Source organism: Lepus europaeus, chromosome 1 (genome assembly GCF_033115175.1).
Source record: "Lepus europaeus isolate LE1 chromosome 1, mLepTim1.pri, whole genome shotgun sequence".
Taxonomy (NCBI): Eukaryota; Metazoa; Chordata; class Mammalia; order Lagomorpha; family Leporidae; genus Lepus; species Lepus europaeus.
The window spans coordinates 18,059,030-18,085,977 of NC_084827.1; the positions used below are offsets into that span (position 1 = coordinate 18,059,030).

Sequence of the window (26,948 nt, forward strand, 5' to 3'; positions counted from 1 at the left end):
GGAGCAACCGGGACAGAAGCTGGTGCCCCAACCGGGACTAGAACCCAGTGTGCCAGTGTGTGTGGAGGATTAGCCTAGTGAGCTGTTGCACCAGCCAGTGACCTTCTTTTTAACACTTGCTTTGATCACAGAGCAAAACATCCTCTATCCACTCAGAACTGGTGAATCTAGAGCCCACATTCATAACTCTGTGTCTAAGTTACCTTCCCCACAAAGAGCACTGACTGTCATGTGGCTCACGTGCAGCAAGGTCAAGTCTCTAAAGTATCACCTCCTACCAGGGAATTCTCTCAATGTTCATTTGTCCTTATTACAGAGCAAAGGCAGTATGTCCCATCCCAGAACATTTAAGAAAATAGGTAAAAGGAGAAAACAAAACTATTTTTGTATCTCATATTCTTTTTTTTTTTTTTTTTGACAGGCAGAGTGGACAATGAGAGAGAGAGACAGAGAGAAAAGTCTTCCTTTTTCCGTTGGGTCACTCCCCAGTGGCCGCTATGGCGGGTGTGCTGTGGCCGGCGCACCACACTGATCCGAAGCCAGGAGCCAGGTGCTTCTCCTGGTCTCCCATGGGGTGCAGGGCCCAAGAACTTGGGCCATCCTCCACTGCACTCCCTGGCCACAGCAGAGAGCTGGCCTGGAAGAGGGGCAACCGGGACAGAATCCGGCACCCCGACCGGGACTAGAACCCGGTGTGCCGGCGCCGCAAGGCGGAGGATTAGCCTAGTGAGCCGCAGCGCCGGCGAGAGCTGAATATTCTAACAATAATCACTGCTAATGTTATTGGAACATGGTTTTTAACAGTCTTAATCAAAGCTTGCATATGGATGTGTATATTTTTTCTACTTTTTATTTTCACATAATTTTAGGATGACAGAGAAATTGTTATCATAGTAAGCAGCATTGTCTATACCCTTTATGATGGCTGTCTAAATGTTCAGTATTTTTTACATTTGCTTTATACATCCCCATCTCTCTGCGTGTGGCCATTTGTATGTGTATTAGTGCATAGACACACATGCATATGCAAATATGGTTTATACACACCGACATCTTTTTTTTCTGAATCATTTAAGAGTAATCAACTTTTAAATTTCCACAGAGGCAAGTTAAGCCAAAAACCTCAAAACATTCACTATCTTTAATTATAACGAGCAATCCTCAAAATTAAGAATAATAGTGACATCAAGAAATTTCCATCAGATCAGAACAGACTTAAGAAGAAAGTAGACATCCAAAGGCTTTTGTAAACATTCCAGAATCTTACTGAAATCTTTAGACAGACTGGGGAGGACCCTGGTTGACAAATGCCCTGCCACACTCTTAAGGGGGTGCAGATTCTTCTGAGTGGGCCTGCCCATGAGAGCTTGGGTAGCCATTGGAGGGCTCCGTGGGTCATCTGTGAGAATGCCCAGTAGTACGGAGCTGGTGTGTGGACAGCAAGCCTAATGATGCTCCATTTCAAAGATATTCTTGGGCGGCCTCCCATCTAATTTAGAATCTAGCAGATCATTTTGAATAAAAATCACTTCCAGGTGTCCAGTTGTAAATGTGCAGTATCAAAGACAGAAGGAACAGGTTGGAAATTAGTCGTTCTGGCCAGAACATAAGCAGTCTCCCCCCACAGCGGAATCACTAGGGAAAGAATCGAGATGAAGGCTTTCTGTTACCTGTCAGGGGCTGATTTAGGCAGACTGATGTGTTGGAACTGGATTCAATAATTTTTCAGGTAGAGCATATCACCTTGAGTCTTGGCATACAGCAGCAGCAGATGCTAACGTGCCTTCCTGGATTGTTTCCCCGAGCTGGGCCTGTTCCCCAGAGGTCTACACCTGAGATGATCAGGTTGTCCGTGCTACAGAAAGTCAAACAGCAAAAAGGCTTAGCAACAGGGGTGACGTGCTACAGGATGACCCGAGGCTCCATGTCAACAGAGAGCGAGTCAGGAGACCCTCTCTCAGGCTCTTCCAAGAGGAGGGCATGCCTACCTGACCCCACACTTGGCTGCTTGTCCCCTGCTTTTAAAGAATATTGCATCATTTCCCTTGTAAGCTGAGGCTTAGCAGATAGGTGGCACTCCAAGGAATGTGTTTGTAGCCAGAGGACTGCCAAGAGACCTGCCCCTGTGCTTTGAGATCAGGGGAAACACATGAAGAAGGGAGGGTCTGGTGAGGCCAGCAAGGAGGACAGGAGGTGAGGATTCCTCTCTTGCCTATTTGCAGGAGGAATGGCATGGGGGTCCTGCTGAACCAAGAGCTCGCTGTACAGGGGCATTGGGATCAGAGGAATGACCTGGGGGACCACAGCTGGGATTTAGTCAAGGGAGAGGATGGCTTGAGAGGAAGCCTGCTGTGGAGCGTGTAGAAACTATCCCCTTGTTGAGGGGCCAGCACCGTGGCTCACTTGGTTAATCCTCCTCCTACAGCACCGACTTCCCACATGGGCACCAGGTTCTAGTCCTGGTTGCTCCTCCTCCAGTCCAGCTCTCTGCTGTGGCCCAGGAGGGCAGTGGAGGATGGCCCAAGTGCTTGGGCCCCTGTATCCGCATGGGAGACTAGGAGGAGGCACCTGGCTCCTTGGCTTCGGATCGGCGCAGCGCCGGCTATAGCGGCCATTTGGGGAGTGAACCAATGGAAGGAAGACCTTTCTCTCTGACTCTCTCTCTCTCTCTCACTGTCTATGACTCTAGCTGTCAAAAAAAAAAAAAAAAGAAAAGAAAAGAAAAAAGGAACTATCCCCTTGTCTCCATACCATCCCCCTAGGGTAGACAGGGAGCTCGAGACAGGACCGGAAGCCCTTGATGGCAATCCCAGAAGGTTTTGACCTTTGAAACCCCTCTTCCCCCTTCCATCATCAGAGGAGCATGTGTTGGGGGGAGGGGTGACAAGTGAGACTGCCTCCATCCACCCAAGCCACAAGCAAACTGGGGTGAACAAGGGGCTTAGGGGGAGACCTTGCTATATGTAAGACTGAAATTGTCGAATGAGCAGCATCAAGATGTAAGAACTGAAAAGGACTGTTAACAAGAGATGACAGTTACTGAAAATTATCGAGCCGATAGGAAAGGAAGTTTTCAAAGACAACAAGCAATAGCAGTCACTGGGGAAATTTTTTCCACTTTGCTTCAAACAAGCAAAACCCACAGCGGTGGAGAGGAAAAATGAAAATGTTCAAAGTGGTAAGAGACTATCACTCCAACACTGACTCTGACCCTGGCTCGACTCCAACAGGCAAAGTTCTTCGCTAGAACTGTGACACTAGACAAGCAGGTGCTTAATACCTCCTCCGAAGACACCCACGCTCCGTATATGTTCCTCCCTTCGTTCCTGCTGTCTGCGCCCGACAGTAACCTTATTGAAGAACGAATGCACACCAGCCAACATCGTGGCGTCCTTTGTGGCCTGTTTCCCCAGTGGTATGCACAGAGCCCAAATTCAACCAAAGGCCAGAGACAGCACCACACAGATCAGTTCCCCAGGATGGAGTGTGGATGGAGAGAGGCACCCAGCAATGCTTCTTCAAAAAGCATTTATCGAGTACTTTCTATGTGCCAAACACTATTCCAGATGCTGCAGAGCACACGCGCACACACACACACACGCTACAAGCTGTCAACTTTGTGGAACTCACAAAATAAATGATACACATACATAAAATACATGTTAGATATTCCCAATATCCGGGGAAAACAAGCTGTGCACAGGGAACAGCTTGTTAGGTGAGGCCAACTAAGCGAGAGGCACAGTGGCAAGAGACAGTAGCAAAGAGAAGCAGCAAAGGGAGACGAGGCAGAGGTCAAGCCTCGTGAGGCTTTGTAGGACGTTGTCAGAAATTTGGCTTCTACGTGGAATGATCTGGAAAACCGGTGGGGAGTTTTGAATGGAGGAACAACCTGGTCTTGCCCGTGTCTGCCTGGCCATCTTGGCGGCTGTGATGGGACCGACGGAGTGGTCCTGAGGGAGGCAGGAGAGTGCTGCAGTGACTCTGTCATGTGACTATGATGCCACAGACTACAGGGTGGCAAGGCTGGAGGATGGTGAAGCTGTCAGGGTTTGCTGAAGTGTCAGATGGGGGTTTGCGGAAAAGAAAGCTTGACCCCAAGGTAGGTCAACTACTGGAAAAAAGTCATCGCTGCTTACTTAGAAGGAAAGGCTCACAGAAAGTCTGGGTTTGATGTTCATGTGCGCTTGGTGGTTGTCAGGCTGTAGGCCTTGGACATGTTTGACATCCCAGAGGGGGTGGGGAGGTGCTGTGTGGATATATATGACTCTGGGTTTTAGGAGACCTGGGAAGGTTTTAATATGCAGTTGGCAGAGTGGAGCCTTGGACACCAAGGAGAGGTACTGTGTATGTGTGAAATGGTCATTTTTCCATTCAGTTATTGTTTATAGAGAGCCATTGTCTATATTCCCACTAAACTGGGGTCTTTTTGCTTTTTGCTTATTAAACTTCTTATTTGGTGAAGTATTAAGCCTTTTTACTTTAATGTAAATTTAAAATATGTTATCTTAAAAACAAAAGAAAAGAAAGGGAGAAAGAAAGAGGGTGGGAGTGAGAGAAGGGAAGGGAAGGAGAAAAAGAATATTATGTTCTTAGAATTGTATCTACAAAACACATTGAATCTGCTAAAAACTAATGAAAAATAAAATTTAAAAAAGTTTTTTAAAAAGGATTTGGATCTAAAGTTATCATTAGAAGGGGCAATACACATGACATGTGTTTTTTTCTTTTCTTTTCTTTCTTTTTTTTTTTTTTGACAGGCAGAGTTAGATAGTGAGAGAGAGAGCGAGACAGAGAGAAAAGTCTTCCTTTGCCGTTGGTTCACCCCCGAAGTGGCCGCTACGGCTGGCGCATTGTGACCGGCGCGCTGTGCCGATCTGAAGCCAGAAGCCAGGTGCCTCCTCCTGGTCTCCCATGCGGGTGCAAGGCCCAAGCACTTGGGCCACCCTCCACTGCACTCCTGGGCCACAGCAGAGAGTTGGACAGGAAGAGGAGCAACCAGGACAGAATCTGGCGCCCTGACCGGGACTAGAACCTGGTGTGCCGGCGCTGCAGGTGCAGGATTAGCCTAGTGAGCTGCAGCGCCGGCCATTTGTTTTTTTCTTAAAAGATTTTATTTATCTTGAAAGAGTTACAGAGAGAGAGAGAGAGAGAGAAAGATAAGGAAAGATCATCCATCTGCTGGTTCACTCCCCAAACAGCTGCAATGGGCAGTGCTAGGCCAGGCAGAAGCCAGGAGCCAGGAGCTTTGTCTGGGTCTCCCATGCAGGTGCAGGGGCCCAAGCACCTGGGCCGTCTTCTGCTGCTTTCCCAGGCCATTATTAGGGAGCTGGATCAGAAGTGGAGCAGCTGGGAGATGAATGGTTCCCATACGGGATGCTGAAGTCGCAGGCAGTGGCTTTACTTGGTACACCACAATGCTGACGCTTACACCTGACATGTATAAAGAAGCTTAAGTATTAAGCTGTCTTGAAGTGTGCTTAAAAAAATGCAAGCAGAAGTACTGGAGATAGTAAATGTAGATAGATCTTTCGAGAAATTTTGTTGTGGGGCCAGCGCTGTGGTGCAACAGGTTAAAGCCCTGGCCTGAAACACTGACATCCCATATGGGTGCTGGTTCCAGTCCCAACTGCTCCTCTTCGATCCAGCTCTCTGCTACGGCCTGAAAAAGCAGTAGAGGATGGCCCAAGTGCTTTGGCCCTTGCACCCATATGGGAGACCCGGAAGAAGCAACTGGCTCCGGATCGGCTCAGCTTGAGCCATTGCGGCCATTTGGGGAGTGAACCAGCAGATGAAACACCTCTCTCTCTCTGTCTCTACCTCTCTCTGTAACTCTGTCTTTCAAATACATAAAATAAATCTTTTTTAAAAAAAGAAATTTTGTTGTAAAGGAGAGAAATAGAGGGGGAACTGGGGTCAGAAGTTTTTAAGACAAGAAATTTAGAAAGTCTCTTTCCTAAGTCTCATGGTCACCAATGCACCAGTCTTACTGCTTCCAAGTCTGACTGTGTGTCCAAACCAATAGGCACTGCCGTGATTCAGGATAAATCTCTCCTCAAGGATCTGCCTGTGTGGTGGTGCGTTTGCTACACCACATCATCTCACCTTCAAGACAGTAGGTGAAGGATGGGCTCACTAGGCTAATCCTCCGCCTGCGGCGCCGGCACCCTGGGTTCTAGTCCCGGTTGGGGTGCCGGATTCTGTCCCGGTTGCCCCTCTTCCAGGCCAGCTCTCTGCTATGGCCTGGAAAGGCAGTTGAGGATGGCCCAGGTCCTTGGGCCCTGCACCCGCATGGGAGACCAGGAGGAAGCACCAGGCTCCTGGCTTCGGATCGGCACAGCGCACCAACCGCAGCGGCCATTTGCAGGGTGAACCAACGGAAGGAAGACCTTTCTCTCTGTCTTTCTCTCTCTCACTGTCTAACTCTGCCTGTTCAAAAAAAAAAAAAAAAAAAAAAGACAGTAGGTGAAGACAGCGAGACAATGGGCTGTCCTGCTTGGGGTCCACCCAACTGGACTGTCCCCCACTCTACCCTGAAAACACTCTGGAAGATTTCCTTTCATGATCACCCTTGAGAGGGACTACAGTGCCACCGCGTTTTGCTTTTGGGCAGTGCCATTTATAGGTGAAGAGCCTCCTGTAGAGTAGAGCCATGCTTTTCCTTCTCACGGTCAGCTGTTCACAGGGAACGCCTCACAAGAAGAAACAGGTGTGGGCTGAGGCAGGTCCACTTGTGGGGCACAGCTAAAGGGTTCTCCTAAATGCATTTTCAAGAAGTAAAGAGAATTCATCCGCAAATACAGAGGCTATTCAAGCGGCCAAGAGATGGAGAAAAAGTTGCTCAACTTCATCAATCACCAGGGCAATACCAATGAGAACACAGCCAGCTGCCTCCACAGACCACGAAGAACAGAAAACATCGGGTATCTCTAAAGATACAGAGCAACGGGAGCCCTCAGCCCCACGGGGGAGCGTGTAGATAGTATGATCACTCCAGAAACTTGCCCGGCAGTATCCACTAAAGTTGAAAAGACACACAACCAGGAATTTCATTCTTTTGACATATACCAAGCAGAAATAAGTACGTATAGTCATCAAAAAAGTTGCAGCACATTCCGTAATTATTCTGAGCTGAAAGCTACCTAAATACTTGACAGCCATAGAATGGAAAAAGGTAAATGGTGTTAGATTCTCCCAATTCAGTGTTGAAAATTATATAAGTGGAAAATATACAACTGTATACTAAATATGAATGGGTTTCACAGACCTTAAGTTGAGCAACACAAACCAGACACAACAAGATATGTACTCTAGGGTTCTGTTTATATGAAATACAAAATCAGACAAAGCTAATCTATGCTATTAAGAATCAGCAATAGTGATTACTCTTGGAGGTGGCTAGTATGAAAAAAAAGGCTAATAGAAAAACAAGACAGGAGAAAATGATAACGACAAGGGCAGAAATCAGCAAGTTAGAGAACAGAATCAAAGCTGCTTACTTGAAAGCATTAATTAGATAAGTAAAAAGAAGGTGTAAAAAAATACAGGGTAGGAGGCAGTGCTGTGGCATAGTGGGTAAAGCCACCACCTGCAGTGCCGACATCCCTATGGGCACCAGTTCAAGTCTCGGCTGCTTTACCTCTGATCCAGCTCTCTGCTATGGCCTGGGAAAGCAGTAGAGGTTGGCTCAAGTCCCTGGGCCCCTGCACCCATGTGGGAGACCCATAAGAAGCTCCTGGCTCCTGGCTTTGGATCAACACAGCTCCGGCCGTTGCGGCCATCTGGGGAGTGAACCAGAAGATGGAAGACCTCTCTCTCTCTCTCTCTCTCTCTCTCTCTCCCTCCTCTCTCTGTGTAATTCTGACTTTCAAGTAAATAAATAAATCTTTAAAAAAATACAGGGTAAAAAAAGGAAATAAATACAGACAGAAAATATTTCAAAGTGTTATAAATTGTTTATATATTTATTAATTCCTAGAAAGATATGAAATGTCAATATTAGCACAAGAAAAAAATAGAGACCTTGAATAAATGAATAAATATTAAACACATTCAAATGACAAAGGTTTTCCTTCTTGTCCCTCAGAGACCTCAAATCCACATATTTTTCATGGGACATTTCTACCAAAATTTCAAAAAGCAATTCATTTCTGCCCTGTGTATAAAATTTGTTCCAGAAAACAGAAAGTGAGCAAAAGCTCCTCATTTGGGCCACTATTAAAAAAATGAGTATATGGCTGGTGCTGCGGCTCACTAGGCTAATCCTCCGCCTGCAGTGCTGGCACCCCGGGTTCTAGTCCCGGTCAGGGCGCCGGATTTTGTCCCAGTTGCTCCTCTTCCAGTCCAGCTCTCTGCTGTGGCCTGGGAGGGCAGTGGAGAATGGCCTAAGTGCTTGTGCCCTGCACCCGCATGGGAGACCAGGGGAAGCACCTGGCTCCTGGCTTCGGATCAGCATGGTGCGCCGGCCGCAGCGGCCATTGGAGGGTGAATCTATGGCAAAAAGGAAGACCTTTCTCTCTGTCTCTCTCTCTCTCACTGTCCACTCTGCCTGTCAAAAAAAAAAAAAAAAAAAAGTATAACGCAAGAACAATATGTAGCTATTACACTTATCAACAGTAAATAACATTTAAAATGGCCTTTTGGCTGTAAAAGATTTGAAAAACAATACATCACGATCGATTAAAACGTCTCTCAGAGGGCAGGTGCTCAGGAGAGCAGTTCAGATGCCCGTGACCCGGGCAGATGCGCTGTGCCCAGGTTTGATTCCTGCCTCTAACTCCCAATTCCAGCTGCCTGCTAATTCACACTCTGAGAGACAGCAGCAATGGCTCAGTGCTTGAGCGCCTGTCACCATGTGGACACGCTGGCTTGAGTTCCTGGTGTCTGGCTTCCTCCTCGCCTGCTCCTGGCTGTTGCTGCAGGCATGTGGGAAGTGAGTCCGCCAAGGGAGCTCTGTCTGTCTGTTCAAATAAATATTTAGTCCTGGTCTCAGTGCAGCAGGCAGAAGGGTGATAGGCGAGTGTGATGCATTCACAGCAAGTGTAGTGTTGTCCCTCCACATAATCTGGTACCATCCCAGATGTACCTGAAGGCCACTGAAATGCCACTATTGGCCTATTGGGGTGAAAGTGATGGTGGTAAACCCCTGGTCATTGCCCGTAGCAAGGAGTTATGTTAGCTTAGCGAGTGGAGGAGACTTAAGAAGAGGGAAAGGAGAGTGGAAAAACTTTTCTACTTGAACTACATTCCTTTTTCAGACATTCTGTGTTATCATATTTTAGGTGTGTGTATGCGAACTATCCATGGCTGGGTTTTTAAGAAATTCAACCTAGAAATGGCTTTTTCATAGGTGAGCTTAATTTTACTATGTTTATTGTGGTTGTTAAGTTATTTGAATTTATTTTTATGTATTATTTCACTTTTTCTTCTTCCTTTCTTGACTTACAATGCATCAGTTTTTTTTAAATGCTCTTTTATTTACTTGAAAATTATAAAGTTATTTGCATGCATCTCCTACTTAAGTCAATAATCCTTTTCTGAAAACCAGATGTTATATATAAAAATGCTAAGCCACAGTAATTTCCTATCATTATAAATCAAAAATATTACAGTGGGCTATTTGTCAATAAAAAGCTCTCAATCAATTCCTAAAACATAGCCTAAGACACCTAGTAATGATTGATAAGTTATCATGTTAGAAAGAGAAATGTTTTAAAATTGAGTCCTGCTCAGGAACAATGACTATAACTGCTTACAAACCTCTGATTTGATGCAATGATTTGGCTGCTTAGCTCCAGAAACATCTGAAATTCATATCCTCTGTCAATCCTTATGCTTTATAAAATGACTGCATGTGATTTCCACATTCTGCTAATTATACTTGGAATGTGAATCAAATTATTGCCTGCACATTTAAAAAATAAATGTCTTAAAGTTGTATTGAGTTTTGGGGACACGAATGCAAACTTTCTTAAACAGTGCATGAAAACATTGCATCGAGAGCTATACACCCCTGTGAAATTTAATCTTTAAGGCAAGGAAGCCGTCACAACATTGACAAGCAAGATACTGTGTGGGAAATATTTTATCTTCTTTTAATAAAGTTTTTCTGAGGTTCATTTCAGGTGAAGAAGAGGCAGAATTGGGTCACTGCAGTGACCCTGTAGTTATTCTGTTCTGTTGCTGTCTGGTCCCTTGTGGGGCTCTCATCCCCTTAGAATTTTATCCCCGTACCCTACTTGGACGTGTTCCTCATGGTGTGTGCGGGTCATGCATCCCTACTTCCAAACCCAGGTCGTCTTGAAACACGTAAAAGCATGCCGGAGTATTCTCTGATCACTGCTGGAGCCTTCTTCCTGTAAGCCCAGAGTTCCCATAACCAACTTGAGTTATAATAATAAGGAGCCTCATCAGCAAATGAAAGGCCCCCAGCTGTTCTCATCAAGGACTTGCTGTCTGTCACCATCAGAGGGCGACTATCATTAATTTCCTGGATCTCCCGGGTTCTCTCCGGGTGCGATTCCAAATTGCTTCCTGATGTCATTTTTCCTTCTTCCAATAAGTCTGTCTTGGACCCAAGTATTTTTCCAGATAGACCATCTGCAAAAATGTCGCCTCAGCCCCTACCTAGCCTGGTCCCCAAATGTGAAAGCAGTTAGGTACAGATAGAAAAGCAGGGAGACAGCCCCTCGTTTTCTTTTATTTGATGAGTGTTGATGTTTCTCATCTCATGTCTTTCTGAATATCAGTCTCTCTTCATTCATTCATCTGCTGATACATCCCCTGTTTGCTTTTGGTTGTTCTCTCTCTCTCTCTCTCTTTTTTTTTTTTTTTTTTTTTTTGATAGATAAATCAAATAGATAAATAAATCAGATGGATAGGTGTAGTGATTTTTCCACCTTGGGGATGACATTGTTTTACTCTTAGAGGAGGCCTCTTTCTGGCTATTGCTATGACAGTCACAAACATTATCGGGTCATAACCAATGAATGTACCAGGGACAAACTGAGAGCTCAAAGAGGATGGGTAGGGAAGAACGTGCCTCAAAGGGGCAGTGGATAAGCCCCGTAGTTCCCTTGATGTTGGTTCCACCTGATTTTTTTCTTGGTTCTCGTATGTCTTCTGTAAGAACAGGATAAAAAGGAAGAGTATTTGGGAGGACCATCAAGCACTACCAATGATGCCTAGCACTACTAAATCTAAAGTAAAACTCGTATGTCGTGTTGAGTTCTCAGACACTCAGTCAACAAATGTTTGCTCAGTATCTACCGAGTGTTACTGCTCCAGGCACGTGGGCTATTGTAGTGACCCAAAATCTTTGCAACATTGGAGAATACATTCTCGCAAAGGAGATGGATGAATAAATGTGAGATAACTAGAGAATAAATAAAGGAGATAAATGCAGAAATGTGTAAGGAGTAAATTCAAAGACTTGGAAGGATAATAAAGCATAATAAAGATAACATGACTGGGAGAGAGAATCTGAGTATTGGGATAGCTAAAGATGGTCTTAAAAAAAAGATTATTTATTTGAGAGGTAGAGTTACAGACAGAGAGAGGGACAGACAGAGGGAAAGGTCTTCCATCCACTGGTTCACTCCCCAAATGGCCACAAAGGCTGGGAGCTGGGCCAATCTGAAGCCAGGAGCCAGAAGCTTCTTCCAGGTCTCCCACACGGGTGCAGGGGCCCAAAGACTTGGACCACCTTCTACTGCTTTTCCAGGCCATAGCAGAGAGCTGGATGGGAAGAGGAGCAGCTGGGATACAAATTGGTGCCCCTATGGACAGGTGCCATATGTGGAGGCTTAGCCCACTATGCCACAGAACCTGCTCCTGGAAGATCTTTTTAAGAGTGTGACATTTGAGCAGAAAAAAAAAATGAATGAAGTGAGGGAGTATGCAGTAGGAAGTTTGTGAGAATACAAGTAGCAAAAGCCCCATAGAGGGAATGACCTTACCATGTTCCAGGATTAGCAGGAAGTCCATGCTGGCGGGAGTTGCTGACATGCCTGGTAGGAAGAGAAATTGGGAGGGAACAGGGAGAACCACCCAAGTCTGTTACATAATGTGGCAAGGAGCTTGAATTTCATTCCAAATGTGATGGGAAAATGTGAGCAGATTTTGAGCAAGAAAATTTTTTGATTTTTTTTTTCTGTTAAAGAAGATCCATCTCCAGAAGTAGATTTATTTCCTGTCTGGGCTTATCTAAGTATTCATGAGGACATAAGTAAAGCAGACCCCTCTCGCACACTCTGGGACATGGCATTGTAGCACTCTTCTTAAAACTTGTAGCTGTCTCCTTAAAGGCCAAGCATCAGATAGACTCCTTTCTTATAACATGTGTGTGATTGCTTCAGGGACACAGAGCTGGTAAGAAGCTAGAACATGCAGTCCAGTTGCTGTCTGATCATGTGTGCACTCTGCAACATCACTTCTCTCTGCTCCCCTCTGCCCCAAAGGACAGTCTTCCCAAAGACAGCTACTGCTGGTTGAAGCAGTAAAGGGAGCTTCAGCTTGGACCAGGGAGGTTGAAAACTAGTCTGATCTGGAATAGATCTGGAAGAGAGACTCAATAGTAATGTAGACTGGGCATGTAGTTTGCAAGAAGAAGAAGAATCAGGGCTAACTCCCAATGTTGCTTGCCTACTTAATAGAATCAATGGCAGTGCCGTGTACTGAGATAGGAAAGGCTGAGGGGAAAATGGGTGTACAGGAGAGGGAGAGCCAAGAGTTACTTTGTTTTTTGTTTGTTTGTTTTTTTGACAGGCAGAGTGGATAGTGAGAGAGAGAGAGACAGAGAGAAAGGTCTTCCTTTTTGCCGTTGGTTCACCCTCCAATGGCCGCTGCGGCCGGCGCATCTCGCTGATCCGAAGCCAGGAGCCAGGTGCTTCCCCTGGTCTCCCATGCGGGTGCAGGACCCAAGCACTTGGGCCATCCTCCACTGCACTCCCTGGCCACAGCAAAGAGCTGGCCTGGAAGAGGGGCAACCGGGATAGAATCCGGCGCCCCAACCAGGACTAGAACCTGGTGTGCTGGCGCCGCAAGGCAGAGGATTAGCCTGTTAAGCCACGGCGCCGGCCAAGAGTTACTTTGAAGCTGTCAAGTCTGAGATGCCCATTTAGTCACTCAAGAGCAGATACAACCTACAGTTGCATCCAGCTCCCAGCCAGAATGTAAGCTCCAAGACGATACACAACTGTTGTCAATTTGTTTATCCTCAGAACTGAACGAGGCCATGCCACATAAGAGGATTCAATAATATTTGTTGAATGAATGAACAAACACATGAATCAAAGTTAATGTGAGGCTTTCGTGGTTTGAAGTTCTGGCCTGAAGCCCTTGCTGACCGTAGAGATCGCTTATCAATACCTGGAACTTAGAGAGCAACCACAGATGGGCCAGTGGCTCTTGCCGAAGAGATGCTAACATGAACTGAGAAACAGGAAGGACCTTTTCCCCCCTGTACTCCAAGCTCCCACTCATCTCGCCTATTGGCAGAACCTACACAAAGCACAGTGGGCAAAGGGGTGTGGGAAATGTGGTTTGCATCTCAGAATGGGGCTTAGAATAGGGGAGGGGGTTGGAGCTGAGACACAGTGGGTAGATAACTGACCCAGGAGGCCACTCACAGATAGTGTGGAGTCCAGTGGGCCTTCTCCCAACATCTGACCTCAAACCTGGATTGCAGAAGCAGAGCCCAATAGAGTAGAAGGCCAGCACCTGAACAGAGAGCAAGTCAAACCCACTTCTGTGGACTTTCATTATATAGAGACCGCCCAAAAGAGAAAAAGAAAGCCCAAAGGGTGATGTGAGTTTCCTTCTTGAGAAAACTCAGAGGGAGAAAGTCAGAAAGAACAATTTCCTCAAGAGCTCCCTCCTCACCCTGAGCCCCCATCACCCCAACTCTATGAACACTGGTGTTTGTAAAAGTTCTGGTGATATTTAAATGCAATATATGATTTGCTAGGAAAGTTGTGACATTATGACTCTCGTATCAGGGAAAAATCTGTAATATTAGAAATTTGTTTGCCTTGTTAGTCAGGAGCATCTGAGCTGATCACATCTAGTGCCTAGATCATTCTGTGTTACAACAGTGCCCCTGACTTGAAAGCTAAGAAGCTGCCTAACAGTTAAGAATTTGAGGTGTCTTGAATGGGAAAGCACTTCCAATGCTCGCTCATACATTTTTTAAAGGTTTGTTTATTTATTTGAAAGTCAGAGTTACACAGAAAGAGGAGAAGGGGAGAGAGAGAGAGAGAGAGAGAGAGAGAGAGAGAGATAGGTCTTCCATCTTCTGGTTCACTCCCCAATTGGTCACAATGGCTAGAGCTGCTCTGATCTGAAGCCAGGAGCCAATAGCTTCTTCCGTGTCTCCCATGAAGGTGTAGCGGTCCAAGGACTTGTGCTATCTTCTACTGCTTTCCCAGGCCATAGCAGAGAGCTGGATTGGAGGTGGAGCAGCCTGGGCTCAAACCAGCACCCATATGGAATGCAGGCACTGTAGGTGGTGGCTTTACCTGTTGCTCTACAGTGCCAGCCTTTCACTCATACATTTGAAATGTTTTAGAAATTTCTACAGTGGAACTCTCTTGAGGTCATCTTCTATTCTTTACTGTGCCCCTCATATGTTTTTTAATAAAGATTTATTTTTTTATTTATTTGAAAGACAGAGTTACAGAGAGAGGTAGAGACAAAGAGAGAGGTCTTCCATCCACTGGTTCACTCCCTAGATGGCCACCACAGCTGGAGCTGCGCAGATCCGAAGCCAGGAGCCAGGAGCTTCTTCTGGGTCTCCTACATAGGTGCAGGGGCCCAGGCACTTGGGCCATCCTCCACTGCCTTTCCAGGCCATAGCAGAGAGCTGGATTGGAAGAGAAGCAGCTGGGACTAGAAATGGCGCCCATATGGGATGCTGGTGCTTCAGGCCAGGGTTTTAACCCACTGCAACACAGTGCCGGCCACATCTCATACCTCCACAATTTCCCTGTTGGCTTCTCCTTTGGTCCTTGTTTCCCTAATGGTCCAATAGTAAGTTGAATGGAAGCTTGCACTCTCTCTTATACATAGATTTCCCCACATTTTTAGATCTACAAACAGATTTCAGGGCCTGGATTCCCCACTCCCACATCTCAGCTCAATCACCACATTTCTCCTTTTCTGCTAGTCTTTCTTAGCTCCCTCTAGGTGCTAGAGTGACTCTTGCTATTTTTTATATAAAATTAATTCATTCCAGAAATCACTTTCCATTCATTCATCTCTGAATAATGATAGTTCTTTTTAAAATGATTTATTTATTTACTTGAAAGGCAGAATTACACAAAGAGAGGGAGAGGGAAGGGGAGAAAGAGAGGGGGAGAAGAGAGAGAGAGAAAGAGAGAGAGAGACCATCCATCTATTGGTTCACTCCCTAAATGGTCACATTTAGGGCTGGGATGGGCTGAAGTCAGGAGCCAGGAACTCCATCAGGTTCTCGCATGTGGGCAGCAAGGGATGCAGCATTTGGGCCATCTTCTGCTGCTTTCCCGGGTACATTAGCAGGGAGCTGGATCAGAAGTGGAGCAGCCAGTACTCAGATTGGTGCCCGTATGGGATGCCGGTGTTATAGGCAGCAATTAAACCCACTGCACCGCATCACAAGCTCCTGAATAAGGCTAGTTAGGTTTAGACTTGGTTTTGGTCAATAGATGGGGAGACTGGCTTTATAAACTCTGGTGCCATTCCCTGCCAGGGGATGCTCTCTGCTCTATTCTGTTTCTAGCAGGCTTTCATGTTCACTTTGCTAAGGAGATAACTTTCTGAAACAACCATTTCCTAGTTCTCTGGTATCTCAAACCATACAGCATATTAGAATATGAAATCTATAGTTGCATCATTCCCAAAATCCGGGATGTTGAAATGTTTAAGGTGCCAATACCATCTCTTCTCCACACAGGTTCCAAAGCAATTAATCAACTTGTGCAAGAATTAGGTAAGTTCATAAGAGCAGTTTTTGTTAGAAGCTGGTTTGGAGACAATGGCTGGGAGTTGAACATAAAATGGGCCTCCTATTATACCGCATAACTGGAAAGACTTATCTGGTCACTAATAAACAACGGACCTCTCCATAATAGAAGAAGATCTTCACATGTTGCTGGCAGGCTGTTTGAGGAAGGGAGAGCTACACATGGGAGGAGCTACCCTTGCCCAGCTGTTGCCCGGGCCGTGAAGACTCCATCCAGACATGGGAAGTTGTATAGGTGAAGGGATGGGAGAAGCTGTTCAATACCCAGAGGGCTGTAGGAAGGGAAGACCACTCTGAGGTTTGGTTGATGCAGCCCCCATGTCTGAAAATGAAGACAAGCTGTAGGGATTCTCATTGTCTTCATCAGCAGGTCTCTTTCTTCAAGCAAATCCTGACCCTCCCAATGAACTCCATCCCCATGGGCTTTTTCAAATCTAGATGTTTCTGCCTTGCGGTTGCCACATTGAGTTGTTTATTAAGCTTTTGATTATCTTTGTGATGTCATTTTTTATGCCATCAAATCTGAAGTCAGTTGCTGCTTTAAGCTGGAGGTTTTCATTTTTCATGATACCAACTCTTCCCACAATTCCTATGGCCACTTCCTCCTGTTCTCCACCACCCTCTGGCCACTCCTCAGTATCCTTCATCCCATCCACCTCTGATGCTCCTCCTTCCACAGCCCGGAGCTCCGTCCTCAACCTTGGTCTCTTAACAATCCACCATTTTCCTTGCTTGGTCTCATCTACTCCAATGGCTTCAGTGAGCCTGTGTACTTAAGGCTGACTCCCAAATGTGTTAGTTCTATTTTGAGTTTTAGACTATTCAGAAGGCTGTAACAAAACGCTATAAACTGGTGACTTATCACAGTTATTTATTTTTCACAGTAGTGGAGACTAGGAAATCCAAAATCAGGGTGCAAACAGATTCCGTGTCTGGGGAAGACCTACTTCCAGATTCACAGATGGCTGTCTGTGTCCTCAACTGGCAAAAGGGGCCAAGAGGCTCTTTGGGACTTCTTCTTTTTTTTTTTTTTAAGATTTATTAATTTATTTGAAAGTCAGAGTTACACAGAAAGAGGAGAAGGGGAGAGAGAGAGAAAGAGAGAGAGAGAGAGAGAGAGAGAGAGAGTCTTCCATCTACTGGTTCACTCCCCAGTTGGCCTTAACAGCTGGAGCTGTGCCGATCCGAAGCCAGGAGCCAGGAGCTTCTTCCAGGTCTCCCACATGGGTACTGGGACCCAGGGAGTTGGGCCATCTTCTACTGCTTTCCCAGGCCATAGCAGAGAGCTGGATTGGAAGTGGAGCAGTTGGGTCTTGAACCGGCCCCCATATAGGATGCCAGCACTTCAGGCTAGGGTGTTAACCCACTGCTCCACAGCACCAGCCTCTGGGACCTCTTTTATAAGGGTACTCACCGTCTCCCAAAGGCTCCAAACTCCAAATATCCTCACATTGCAAATTAGGCTTCAACATAAGTCTCAAGGGGACATAAACATTTTCTCCTTGTGTCTCTTCCTGGCTACACTGTGAGCTCCTTAAGGTTGAAGACTACATCTGATTTATGTTTTGTTCCCATCACTCGGATGGTATCTAATATGTTGTAAATGTTCAGTAGATATACTGAAAGAAACAAACACTGATTTTAAATGTCTAGCATTTGCAAATATGTAGAAAAATCCAGTTTGCACTTTTTTTTTTTTATTTGACAGGTAGAGTTATAGACAGTGAGAGAGAGAGACAGAGAGAAAGGTCTTCCTTCCATTGGTTCACTCCCCAGATGGCTGCCTACTGTCTATGAGGCAGAAAAGACCTGCCCAGAAGAAAAGCCTAAGTAGAACTACAGGATACTTTGTAATTACATGCACAGAAAACAATGACTATAGGCAAGAGTTTGGGGTTGGATTGATGTGGAAGTCTTCTCTGTAGAGAAAAGATCTAAGAAGTCATAGAAAGACAATTCAAATGGTTGAAGAGGTTGGGGAGAGTGTTTTAAGTATGAGGAATAAGAGAGAAATTCTGTGTTTGAAGAATGGGGTGAACACGTTAGTGAAGGCAGAGGTTCAGGGATGGTGAAAAGGCCAGTGCGCATGTGTGGGGACGTCGTAGGTCGGAAAAACAAACTGGGCTGGCTCACAGCAATGTTGTGTAAGTATGCCTTGGTCCTTTCTATTGTCTGTCTCCAATATAGAACACCTCGGCATTCTAGATTGCTTGTTCATCACCAAGTCTTTGTCTCCTCCAGAATCCAGAAATAATAATCAAGATATTTTCAAAATGGAAAGTTTCAATACCATGGAATTTTGCTTTCCTCCTTCAACTGTGATTTCCTGACTTCCCTAAAGGTATTGTACACCAGATATTTCTGTTCTTCTTTTAAATGTAGTTTTTGTGTTCATGTGAATTTTGTGTTTCCAGCCTTGGCTGCATACAATATAAGACTTGTAACACACAGCCCCCACCCCATTCTGGTGGCTCCTTTTTATTTTGGTTCCAACATATACACAAACTGGACTTACAATTCCAGAGAAACTAAATGTGGAGACAAAAAAAAAAAAAAAAAGGGTGAAAAGCTTGTTAAAATCTACTTGCCTGGAAGGGACTTTTTAGGATTTAGCTCAGTCTAGTCATAAATTCTAGACAATTATCTTCATGGTTTATGTCTAGATAGTCAAACTAGAAAACAAGACATAAACCCTAAAACAATCACACAGCAACACTATCAATGCTAACACAGACCTTTCCCTGGAATTTGGGCTAAGAGGTCTTATCAAAATCCTACGCAGTTGTCAAAGTTGCCACAATGTGATCCCATTCTCTCTAGCCACTTCCATTTGTTATGACTTAGAACAACATCAACAACAAGTAACCTTTCCAGTTAGGGAGCGCACACTCCACCCTGCGAAGTTTCATTGGTTTCTCCTTTCTCCAAATGTTGGTTAGATGTCATCAGCTTTTATCGTCCTAATCGAATTGTCAGTATCAAATAAATTTCCCCATTCCTGAACACACTTTTCCCAGCTTCCCAGGCCCACATTATGGGTGAGCATTTTGTATTGACAGGAGAGGTAAATTAAAAGATGGCTGCTCCTCCAACTTTCCCCTACTGTTGATACATGTGAATTTTATTTCAGGTCTGCATGTAGGTAAATCTCACCATTTTCATGAAATTGAAATGTCACCTTTAAATCATTGGATTAATGCTCTTCATTTTAGGGTAGAAGAAATTGAGATCCCTAAGAAAAGAAACTGACTTACCTAACATGTTGCCATGTATTTGTCATTACTGTTTTACATTATCAATCACACCCTCTCCTCATCCCCCTTTGTCAAATAAACTTAATTTCTTGAGGGTAGGGCTCATCATGTCTTGTACACGTTCTACATCTACAACAGCACCTGTCAGTCTTCTCTCATTTCCCATACAGGATCAAGAACGGGGCTGGGCACACAGTGTGTGCTAAGGAATGAATGTTTGGATTGAATTGAACCCCCAAAGAACGTGGACTATTCAGAGACACTGAATTTGGACTTGGGAGAATCCCTGCCTCGGGTTGGCCCAATTATCAGTGAACAGCAATGGGCCAAAAGAGTTATGCCAAGTGTGTAGTCGACTAAGTTTTGAATACCACCCTGTACTAACTTTGTAGCCCAACGCACTTTGAGCAGTGCTAATCACAGAGTAGAAAGTCATTAAATTCAATTTTAGTTGGATGGCTGTCCCCAGATCAAAACCCTTGTCTTGTTCTGTGTTTTATGCAGCAACTGGAGTAGCTTTGCCAAAAACAAAGTACCAGACTGCTCAAGGGGGTCACTGTCGGGCTGAAGAAGCACTTTTCATGTAGTTCTATACCTTCAGTTGGCCTTAAAGAAGAGAGTCTGGAACCCTGTGCTCCCTTTGAGATACCTAAGAATTGTTTTTGAAAATTGCTACAATAAAGACCATATTAGTAATTAATAGATAACTTAAGGCACTAGGACTAGAACACAGACATCAAAGTGTTATATTATTTGGTGAGTTTACTTTGGATAATTTCATTATGGTCTATCCACAGTAGGTCTCCTGCAGTTAAGTCCTCTGACCTGATTTAATGGTGTGGCTGGTGACTGACAGCAGGTGGAAGCCAGCAGTCCTTGGATAGAATCTGATACTGACTTTGGGACTATGTGTACCATGATCTAGCCCGTTAACATACCAACTGCAAAACTTGGCTGTTTCTACATTTTTGATGTTGGGTCTTATTTTGCTATCCTCAGTTTTAAAGGAAAAGTGTCTCATTGAGTAGTTGCAGAATTATTAATTTGAGCTAGTGTAATCTGACAATGGAACAATCTGTAAGTAGGAAGCAGGCCATTTACTGTCATCGTTAACCCAATTTTACTGATCAGCATCTTCCACTCTGTTCAGGCAATAAATGGGTTTATAAAGAATCAGTCAGGGAATCCAAAATAATTCATTATTAAATACATCAACTTCTGCTCCTTCTTCCCCTTTCCCCAAAGGGAGCTGGCATGTGAGTGGGAGGAGGGGAACTAAGTGAAAGATCCGAGTACAAAAATATTTGCCATCGATGGTTATTTTCATTCCTCTAGGTCTAGGAGGAGAAACATTGAGATGGGGTTAGGAAGATGAGAGAGCCAGGAATCCGAGCCAGGTGATTAAGAATTGGAAACTAGAGGTTCTGTTGTCTGTATTCCTTCTGAGGAATTCGTTGGCTAAGGCTAGCCAATCACTGGCAAAGGCAGGATCTTTTGCACATAAAAGAGGAGTTGTGCAGACTGGCACTCAACATAGTCGGTGATCTTTAAGGGTATTATGAGAGCCTTGCTGTCCCAAAGGATGTTCTTAAGCACTGACTACAGCCCTTCCTGGAGCAGTCCAAACCCCTTATTTTAGAGGAAAGCAGGGCATCAGAGGACCCCACTTCTCTAACCAATCAAACTGAGGTCTTCTTTCTCCCTAGTAGGCAGGGTGGATAATGGGCCTATTCTTTACACATTCCTTTTGTAATCATCCAAGCCAGACTCTTCTAAGTCAGGCTCCCAAACTTTGTGGAGGGACACTGAGAACCTGCAGCAGGCCAGGACTCTGAGTCAGAAAAGGCAAGTGGACATTCGACCTCTGTTTCAGGTTTGAATATGGCAAACCAAAGACTTCAGAAAATAGTCCAGTTAAACAGAAAGGAGTCCTGGTCGATGGTGATAAGGTAAGGGAGAGCATTAGCAAATGTTCCTTTATAAGCTTACTTTGGGGTTGCTGAATACTTTATTAGCTGGGTCTACAAACTTCCTATCGGAAAGCAAAACGGGGTAGAGACTTATATGGAGAACAAGGTTAACTTATCTAGTTTTATGAAAGGAAAACAGAGACATAGGAAAAAAGAGGAGACAAGGAAATCTCAGCAACAAATCAGAGCATGAAATTCAGGAACAAACAATGATTATAGGGAGTAAGGGAGTTAAACCCTGGCCAATCCAGGCTTCACAATTAACCTCTGGTAGCAGAACTCTGTTGGGTACTTTGGTTTATTTTCCCAGGCTTATCATAGTAAATGGATTTTTCAGGTCTACTTTTATCTCCTTAGCCAGAGATAATGCAATTCAACATAACAAAACTAAAAACAGATTCCAATTTGGACAATCTTTCAGGCTTAGTCAACTATTGGAGGCTACTTCGGAACACAGATGCGATGCTGCAGAAAAATTCACGAGTGAAAACATTTCCCCAGGGATTTTTTTTTTCCCTCAAATTAATTTGTTTTAAAGCCTATAAAAGAAAGTTGGGGGTGAGCATTTGACCTAGTGGGTAAGTCACCCACATGCTACATTCCCCTACCTGGGTTCTAGTCCCAGCTCTGGCTCCTGACCACAGCTTCCTGCTAATGTGTCCCCATGAAGCAGCGGTGGTGGCTTGCACACAGGTCCCTGCCTCCCACCTGTATGGTAGACCAAGTTGAGTTCATGTTTCCTGACTTTGGCCTGGCCAAGTCCCATCTGTTGCAGGCATTTGGGGGAGTGAACCAGCAGGTGGGAGTGCTTTCTCTCTGTCTCTGTCTCTCTCTCTCAAATAAATAACTTTTAAGTATCTCTTAATAAATTTCACACTTTTCCCCCCAATTAAATTTTTCTTAGACTTCTACGATCCTAAACATCTGTGTCATGTTTGTGAAATAAGTTATTCATTATATATTTTTGTTTTGAGCAAATGGGTTCTGTGTTCCAAAAGGTAGCAAAAACTAAGGGTAAGCATCTGGCTTACTTGTTAAGACCCTGCCTCAAATAGCTGAGTACCTGGATTTAATTTCTGTCTCCACCTCCTGACTTCAGCTTCCTGCTAATAGGTACCCTAGAAGGTAGAAGTGATGGCCCAAGTAGTTGGGTCTCTGCCTCTCACATGGGATACCTGGATTGAGTTACTGGTTTATGCTGTCTTGGACATTGAGGGCATTTGAGGAGTTAACCAGGGGTGGGAGTTTCTCTCTTCTCTCTCTTTCTCTCTCTCTCTCTCTCCTCTCTTTCTCTCTCTCTTTCTCTCTTAGTCTCTCAAATAAATAAAATTAAGCTAGAGATCACATTTTAGTGACACTAAGGTGAGGTCAGGAATAGAATTCTGTTTAGCATAGGTGCAATTTGGAAATGCTAACTTTGATTATTATTGTCTTTAGAGTTTTAATCCAGTCGAGCCATCAAACTTTGTCCTGGGGAATCTTCAGGATTACAAAATCCATCCAAATTTGGTAGGTAAAGAAGCCGTCTTCCTGAGATGGCAACAAGTTTCAGCAGCAGTGCAGTGTGTCCCCAGGGCCTCAGTGCCCCCAGCTTCTTGAGCGCACACGTTGAGACCAGGGAGGCTGAACTGCTCCCGGGAACCTGTGCCTGCGACCGAGCTGGGAATCCTGATGGGGTGGGGGTGGGGGGCACTGGGAGGACAGTGGTTCCTGCAGCTAATTTTTTTTTAAGTTGAGAAAACATATTTATAATCAGGGAAAACATGTTTATAACCTATCCTTCTTGCCTTCCCCCTTTTGAGGAAAAAGTAAATTTGGTGGGACCGCCTCTTCCCCACCCACGCCTTAAGAGATATGTTGGGTTTTGTGACAGCTTTTCCATTTTAATATTGTGCTTACAAATACCTGTGAAGGTGCTGGTGGGTGGGAGGGTGTAACTAAGGGGAGGTTTTGGTGCTGGACGGTGCAGGCTATGGGAGAATTCCTGGAGAAGGAGCTGTGGGCCTTGGCAGTTTCTCCCCCTGCCTCAGAGGGAGTTGGAGGGAGAGGCCAATTAGGTCTAGCCACATAGAAACCTGTCTGTGTGTCCCGCTAGGTTGGACACTAAGTCATCTCCTTGCTGGTGCTGTGGGCAGCTTTCTCACATATTTCCAGCCCCTTATCTGTTTGCAGGAGAATGCTCCAAGGGAAGACAGGGACAGAAAGTTTCAAACAAATTTGGCAGTGAATTTTTCCAACCCCCACCCCAGCCCTACAGAAGCAAAAGATTAGTCAACAGATTCTGTTCATCTCCTCTTGACCTAATCGTTTTGTCTCTGGAAATCTCTCTTTCTGCTTAGGCCAAGTACTATGAGCCTTTGAAGCCCACTACACAACAGAAATTCCTGAATCAGAGCAGGAAAACCAGAAACTTCATGTTAAAAGTAACAGAGTACGATCAAGATATGACCTTACTGATTATGACCAACAACCCACCTCCCTGCCTGACCAATCAGCAGGAGAAGGACAGCACATCAAAGTACTTTTCCAAGGAGCTGCTGCGTGAGGTAGGGGTGCCTGGGGCAGTTTCCTGGAATCCTGCATGGAGACCCTGGAGAATAAGGAGTTAGCTTGGAGAAGGGCACAGATTTAACATGGAGAAATGGTACCCAGGAAACAGCTGGTTCCTTCTTATTCCTGGCCAGAAGTTTCACAAAACAGAACCTGGAGAGCCTGGGAAATTCTGAGTCAGAATTCAACCAGCTTGGGTCATGCAACTTCTGTGCAGGGAGAAAAGGGGGTCTTAACTGACAAGAGTTCTTCTCTGGCTGAAGATACCTAGTTTGTAAAGGACAAAGGGTGAAACTCGTCAGGAATAAAGTAGTTGAAGGTGAACCAAGAAATGAGGAATAAGGAACACAAGTGAATGTCTGAATGGGAAAGGTGTAAAGGGTTATGGTTTTGCTCTTGGGTATCAGGAGAAGGGAATAGAGAATTTACTATCATGGTAGCCAGACATTTAGAATTCTGTTACAAAGAAGTTTAAATGCCATCCCGCAAGCATCTGCTGAGCATACAATCAGCTAAGAACCAGACTATAAAGATGACCACCTAACAGTCTATCTTGAAGGAACCTAGAGTCTGATGGGGGGAGAGAGAGATTGATAAGTGAGATATATAAAAGTAAGTATCAAATACCAGGGTCTATGAGTAATAGCAGAACATACAAGGTATGGAAGTAATGTCAAATAGAGACTGCATTTGTCTTGGGGAAAAAGGAGCAGTCCAGAAGGTGATAATGTGACTAGAGAATAAGAGAATATTCCAACCAGAGGGAAATGCAAGGCCAGGGAGACAGGAGACCATGAGAGGCAGCAGGGAGATGTCAGAGAGTAAATGGCAGGAGATAAAAGGATGTATGGAAATTTGCATTTTAGAAAGACCATTTAGGAAGGTGACACAAGGTGCATTGGCTGTGGAAGAGACAAAAGCCACAAGATTGGTTACAAAGTTACTACAATAGTCAAAGTGAGAAAGATTGAAGACATGAACTAAAATCAATAGCAGAGGAAATGAAGAAAATTGATGTAAAATATCTCAAGGAATTAGGCTCTAAAAAAAATTCCTGCTGGCACCGTGGCTCAACAGGCTAATCCTCCGCCTAGCAGCGCCGGCACACTGGGTTCTAGTGGCACACTGGGTTCTAGTCCCGGTCGGGGCGCCGGATTCTGTCCCGGTTGCCACTCTTCCAGGCCAGCTCTCTGCTGTGGCCAGGGAGTGCAGTGGAGGATGGCCCAAGTGCTTGGGTCCTGCACCCCATGGGAGACCAGGATAAGCAACTGGCTCCTGCCTTCGGCACAGTGCAGTGCGCCGGCCGCAGCACGCCAGCCACGGCAGCCATTGGAGGGTGAACCAATGGCAAAAGGAAGACCTTGCTCTCTGTCTCTCTCTCTCACTGTCCACTCTGCCTGTCAAAAAGTAAAAAAAAAAAAAAAAAAAAAAAAAAAAAAAAAAAAATTCCTGATAGCCTGGAGAGAGGGCTATTTTAATCCGAGCAGGAGAAACCAAATGAGGTAAGTGGAAATGTAAACCAAAGAATCAAACAGCTATTTGATGCTGGGAGTAGGATTATCTGAAACAGACTTTGTACTAAAACATGGTGAATTTTGAATTAGTGTTTCTTTAGTTACTAGATGGAGGGTGATGAGATATTCCTCTCCAACCGGAATATCTAATACGCTAATACTCAATCACATTATAATAATATGAGTATTATAGTAATATCTGATAGTATTATAGTAATATCTAATATGCTAACACTCAATAGTATTCACTGCCAAGGAAGTTAAATTCAGTGCCTCTGGTCTCCTGGGTCTCAGAATTTGAGCACTTTGAAGGTAAAGTCAGTGGTGGATTCTCCGGATAGTAGCCATAATATGCACTGAAAGAGGGTACACATGTCAGGGCAGGGTTGTCCTGCTCGAGGTGAGACAGGCAGAACAAGGCTACCCTGTCAGCTGTGTACAAGAGAAGCTGGCTCCCAGCAGGCAGCTCAGGTGCAGAACTTGATCACTTTCGTGAGCAGATTGTGGTACCAGTAAATTGTATTAATGGGCAGAGTTAAGGCTTTCATGACCGAAGTCTGGCACCATGGCAACTTTAGGGCACTATTTGAAAGAAACCTAGGACGATCCAAATGCCAAATAGCCACAGTGCCTCTTTAATATTCTTGCTGCATGCCCGTCTTCCCTTGCTGGATACATGCAAGGAACTTTTGAGAACCTAGGATCCTATCCAAGAAAAGCATTCTTTCACTCTACCCAGGCACATGTATAGGAAGTGTGGGTTCCAGGTGGCAAGTGGACAGTGACTGTTGTACTCACAGCATCTTCCAAATGGAGTTTGCTTGAGAAGGGAATGTCTTAAGGGGTCCTGTTTGGTACAATGTGATCCTATGTCTACTCTCGCCAGGGACCCAAGGAGGATACTACACACAAGGAAGCCAAGTTAGGAGACCAATCAACCTGCCAATAGCCAACATCCCTCAACCAGATTCTCACTTCCAGACACCTGGGTGGGGAAATGAAAAGACTGAGCATTGGGAATGAAAGCTGAAAGGACGTACAGTACGAGGCCAGACAGGAATCAAAGCACGGGGAGGGGGAGTAGTGGTGTGGGGCACATGAAAATCGAGCATGGGGAAGCTGATGCTATAAGGAAAGTAGAAATAAATAAGCAGGTGCTGTGGTTGACAAGGTTGTATGTGTGACATGAACAAGACAGAGAAAGGGGAAGGAAGCAGACGGGAGAGATGCAGAGATCTGTTGGTGGTACATTAGGGTCAACACGTGGCTTAGCAGGGCTGTCTTGGATTCCAAATAACTTGTCAGTATCCATTTTTCTTTTACAAGGCTCAGCTCTGATAAGGTTTCTGCTCTTCTTATGGCTGGATCATTACCTTTGTCTTAGTTAGCTATGGGCCCCAGACACGTGTGCTCTTGCATGAAACATCCATGTGTGGAATGCATTCCTGTTCCTTAAAACTAGAAGAGCTTGACAAGAGGAATTCAGAATTAAAAAAGGCATGGTTCAGCAGCAGCAGAGATTTTTAAAAGTGTTTAAAATTCTGAAAGGAAAAGGTCTATCAATTAATTAGATTATCAATTATATAAAATATATAATTAATATATATCAATCGGGGTTTTTTAGTTGAATTCTCAAGTTTATTATTTTTTTGTAGAGATA

The 26,948-nt window shown here is 44.8% G+C and overlaps 1 protein-coding gene across 1 annotated transcript in view; it reads left to right on the forward strand.

Moving 5' to 3' along the window:
- Positions 1-4,033: 4,033 nt before the first annotated feature.
- The window catches only part of TSGA13 (testis specific 13), a 29,586-nt gene continuing 6,671 nt past the window's right edge, over positions 4,034-26,948 (forward strand). The window contains exons 1-5 of the mRNA XM_062195162.1: positions 4,034-4,102; positions 10,218-10,357; positions 21,128-21,203; positions 22,662-22,733; positions 23,564-23,776. Of these exons, the coding sequence (XP_062051146.1) occupies positions 4,034-4,102; positions 10,218-10,357; positions 21,128-21,203; positions 22,662-22,733; positions 23,564-23,776 (570 nt within the window). The remainder of the gene's footprint in view (positions 4,103-10,217; positions 10,358-21,127; positions 21,204-22,661; positions 22,734-23,563; positions 23,777-26,948) is intronic.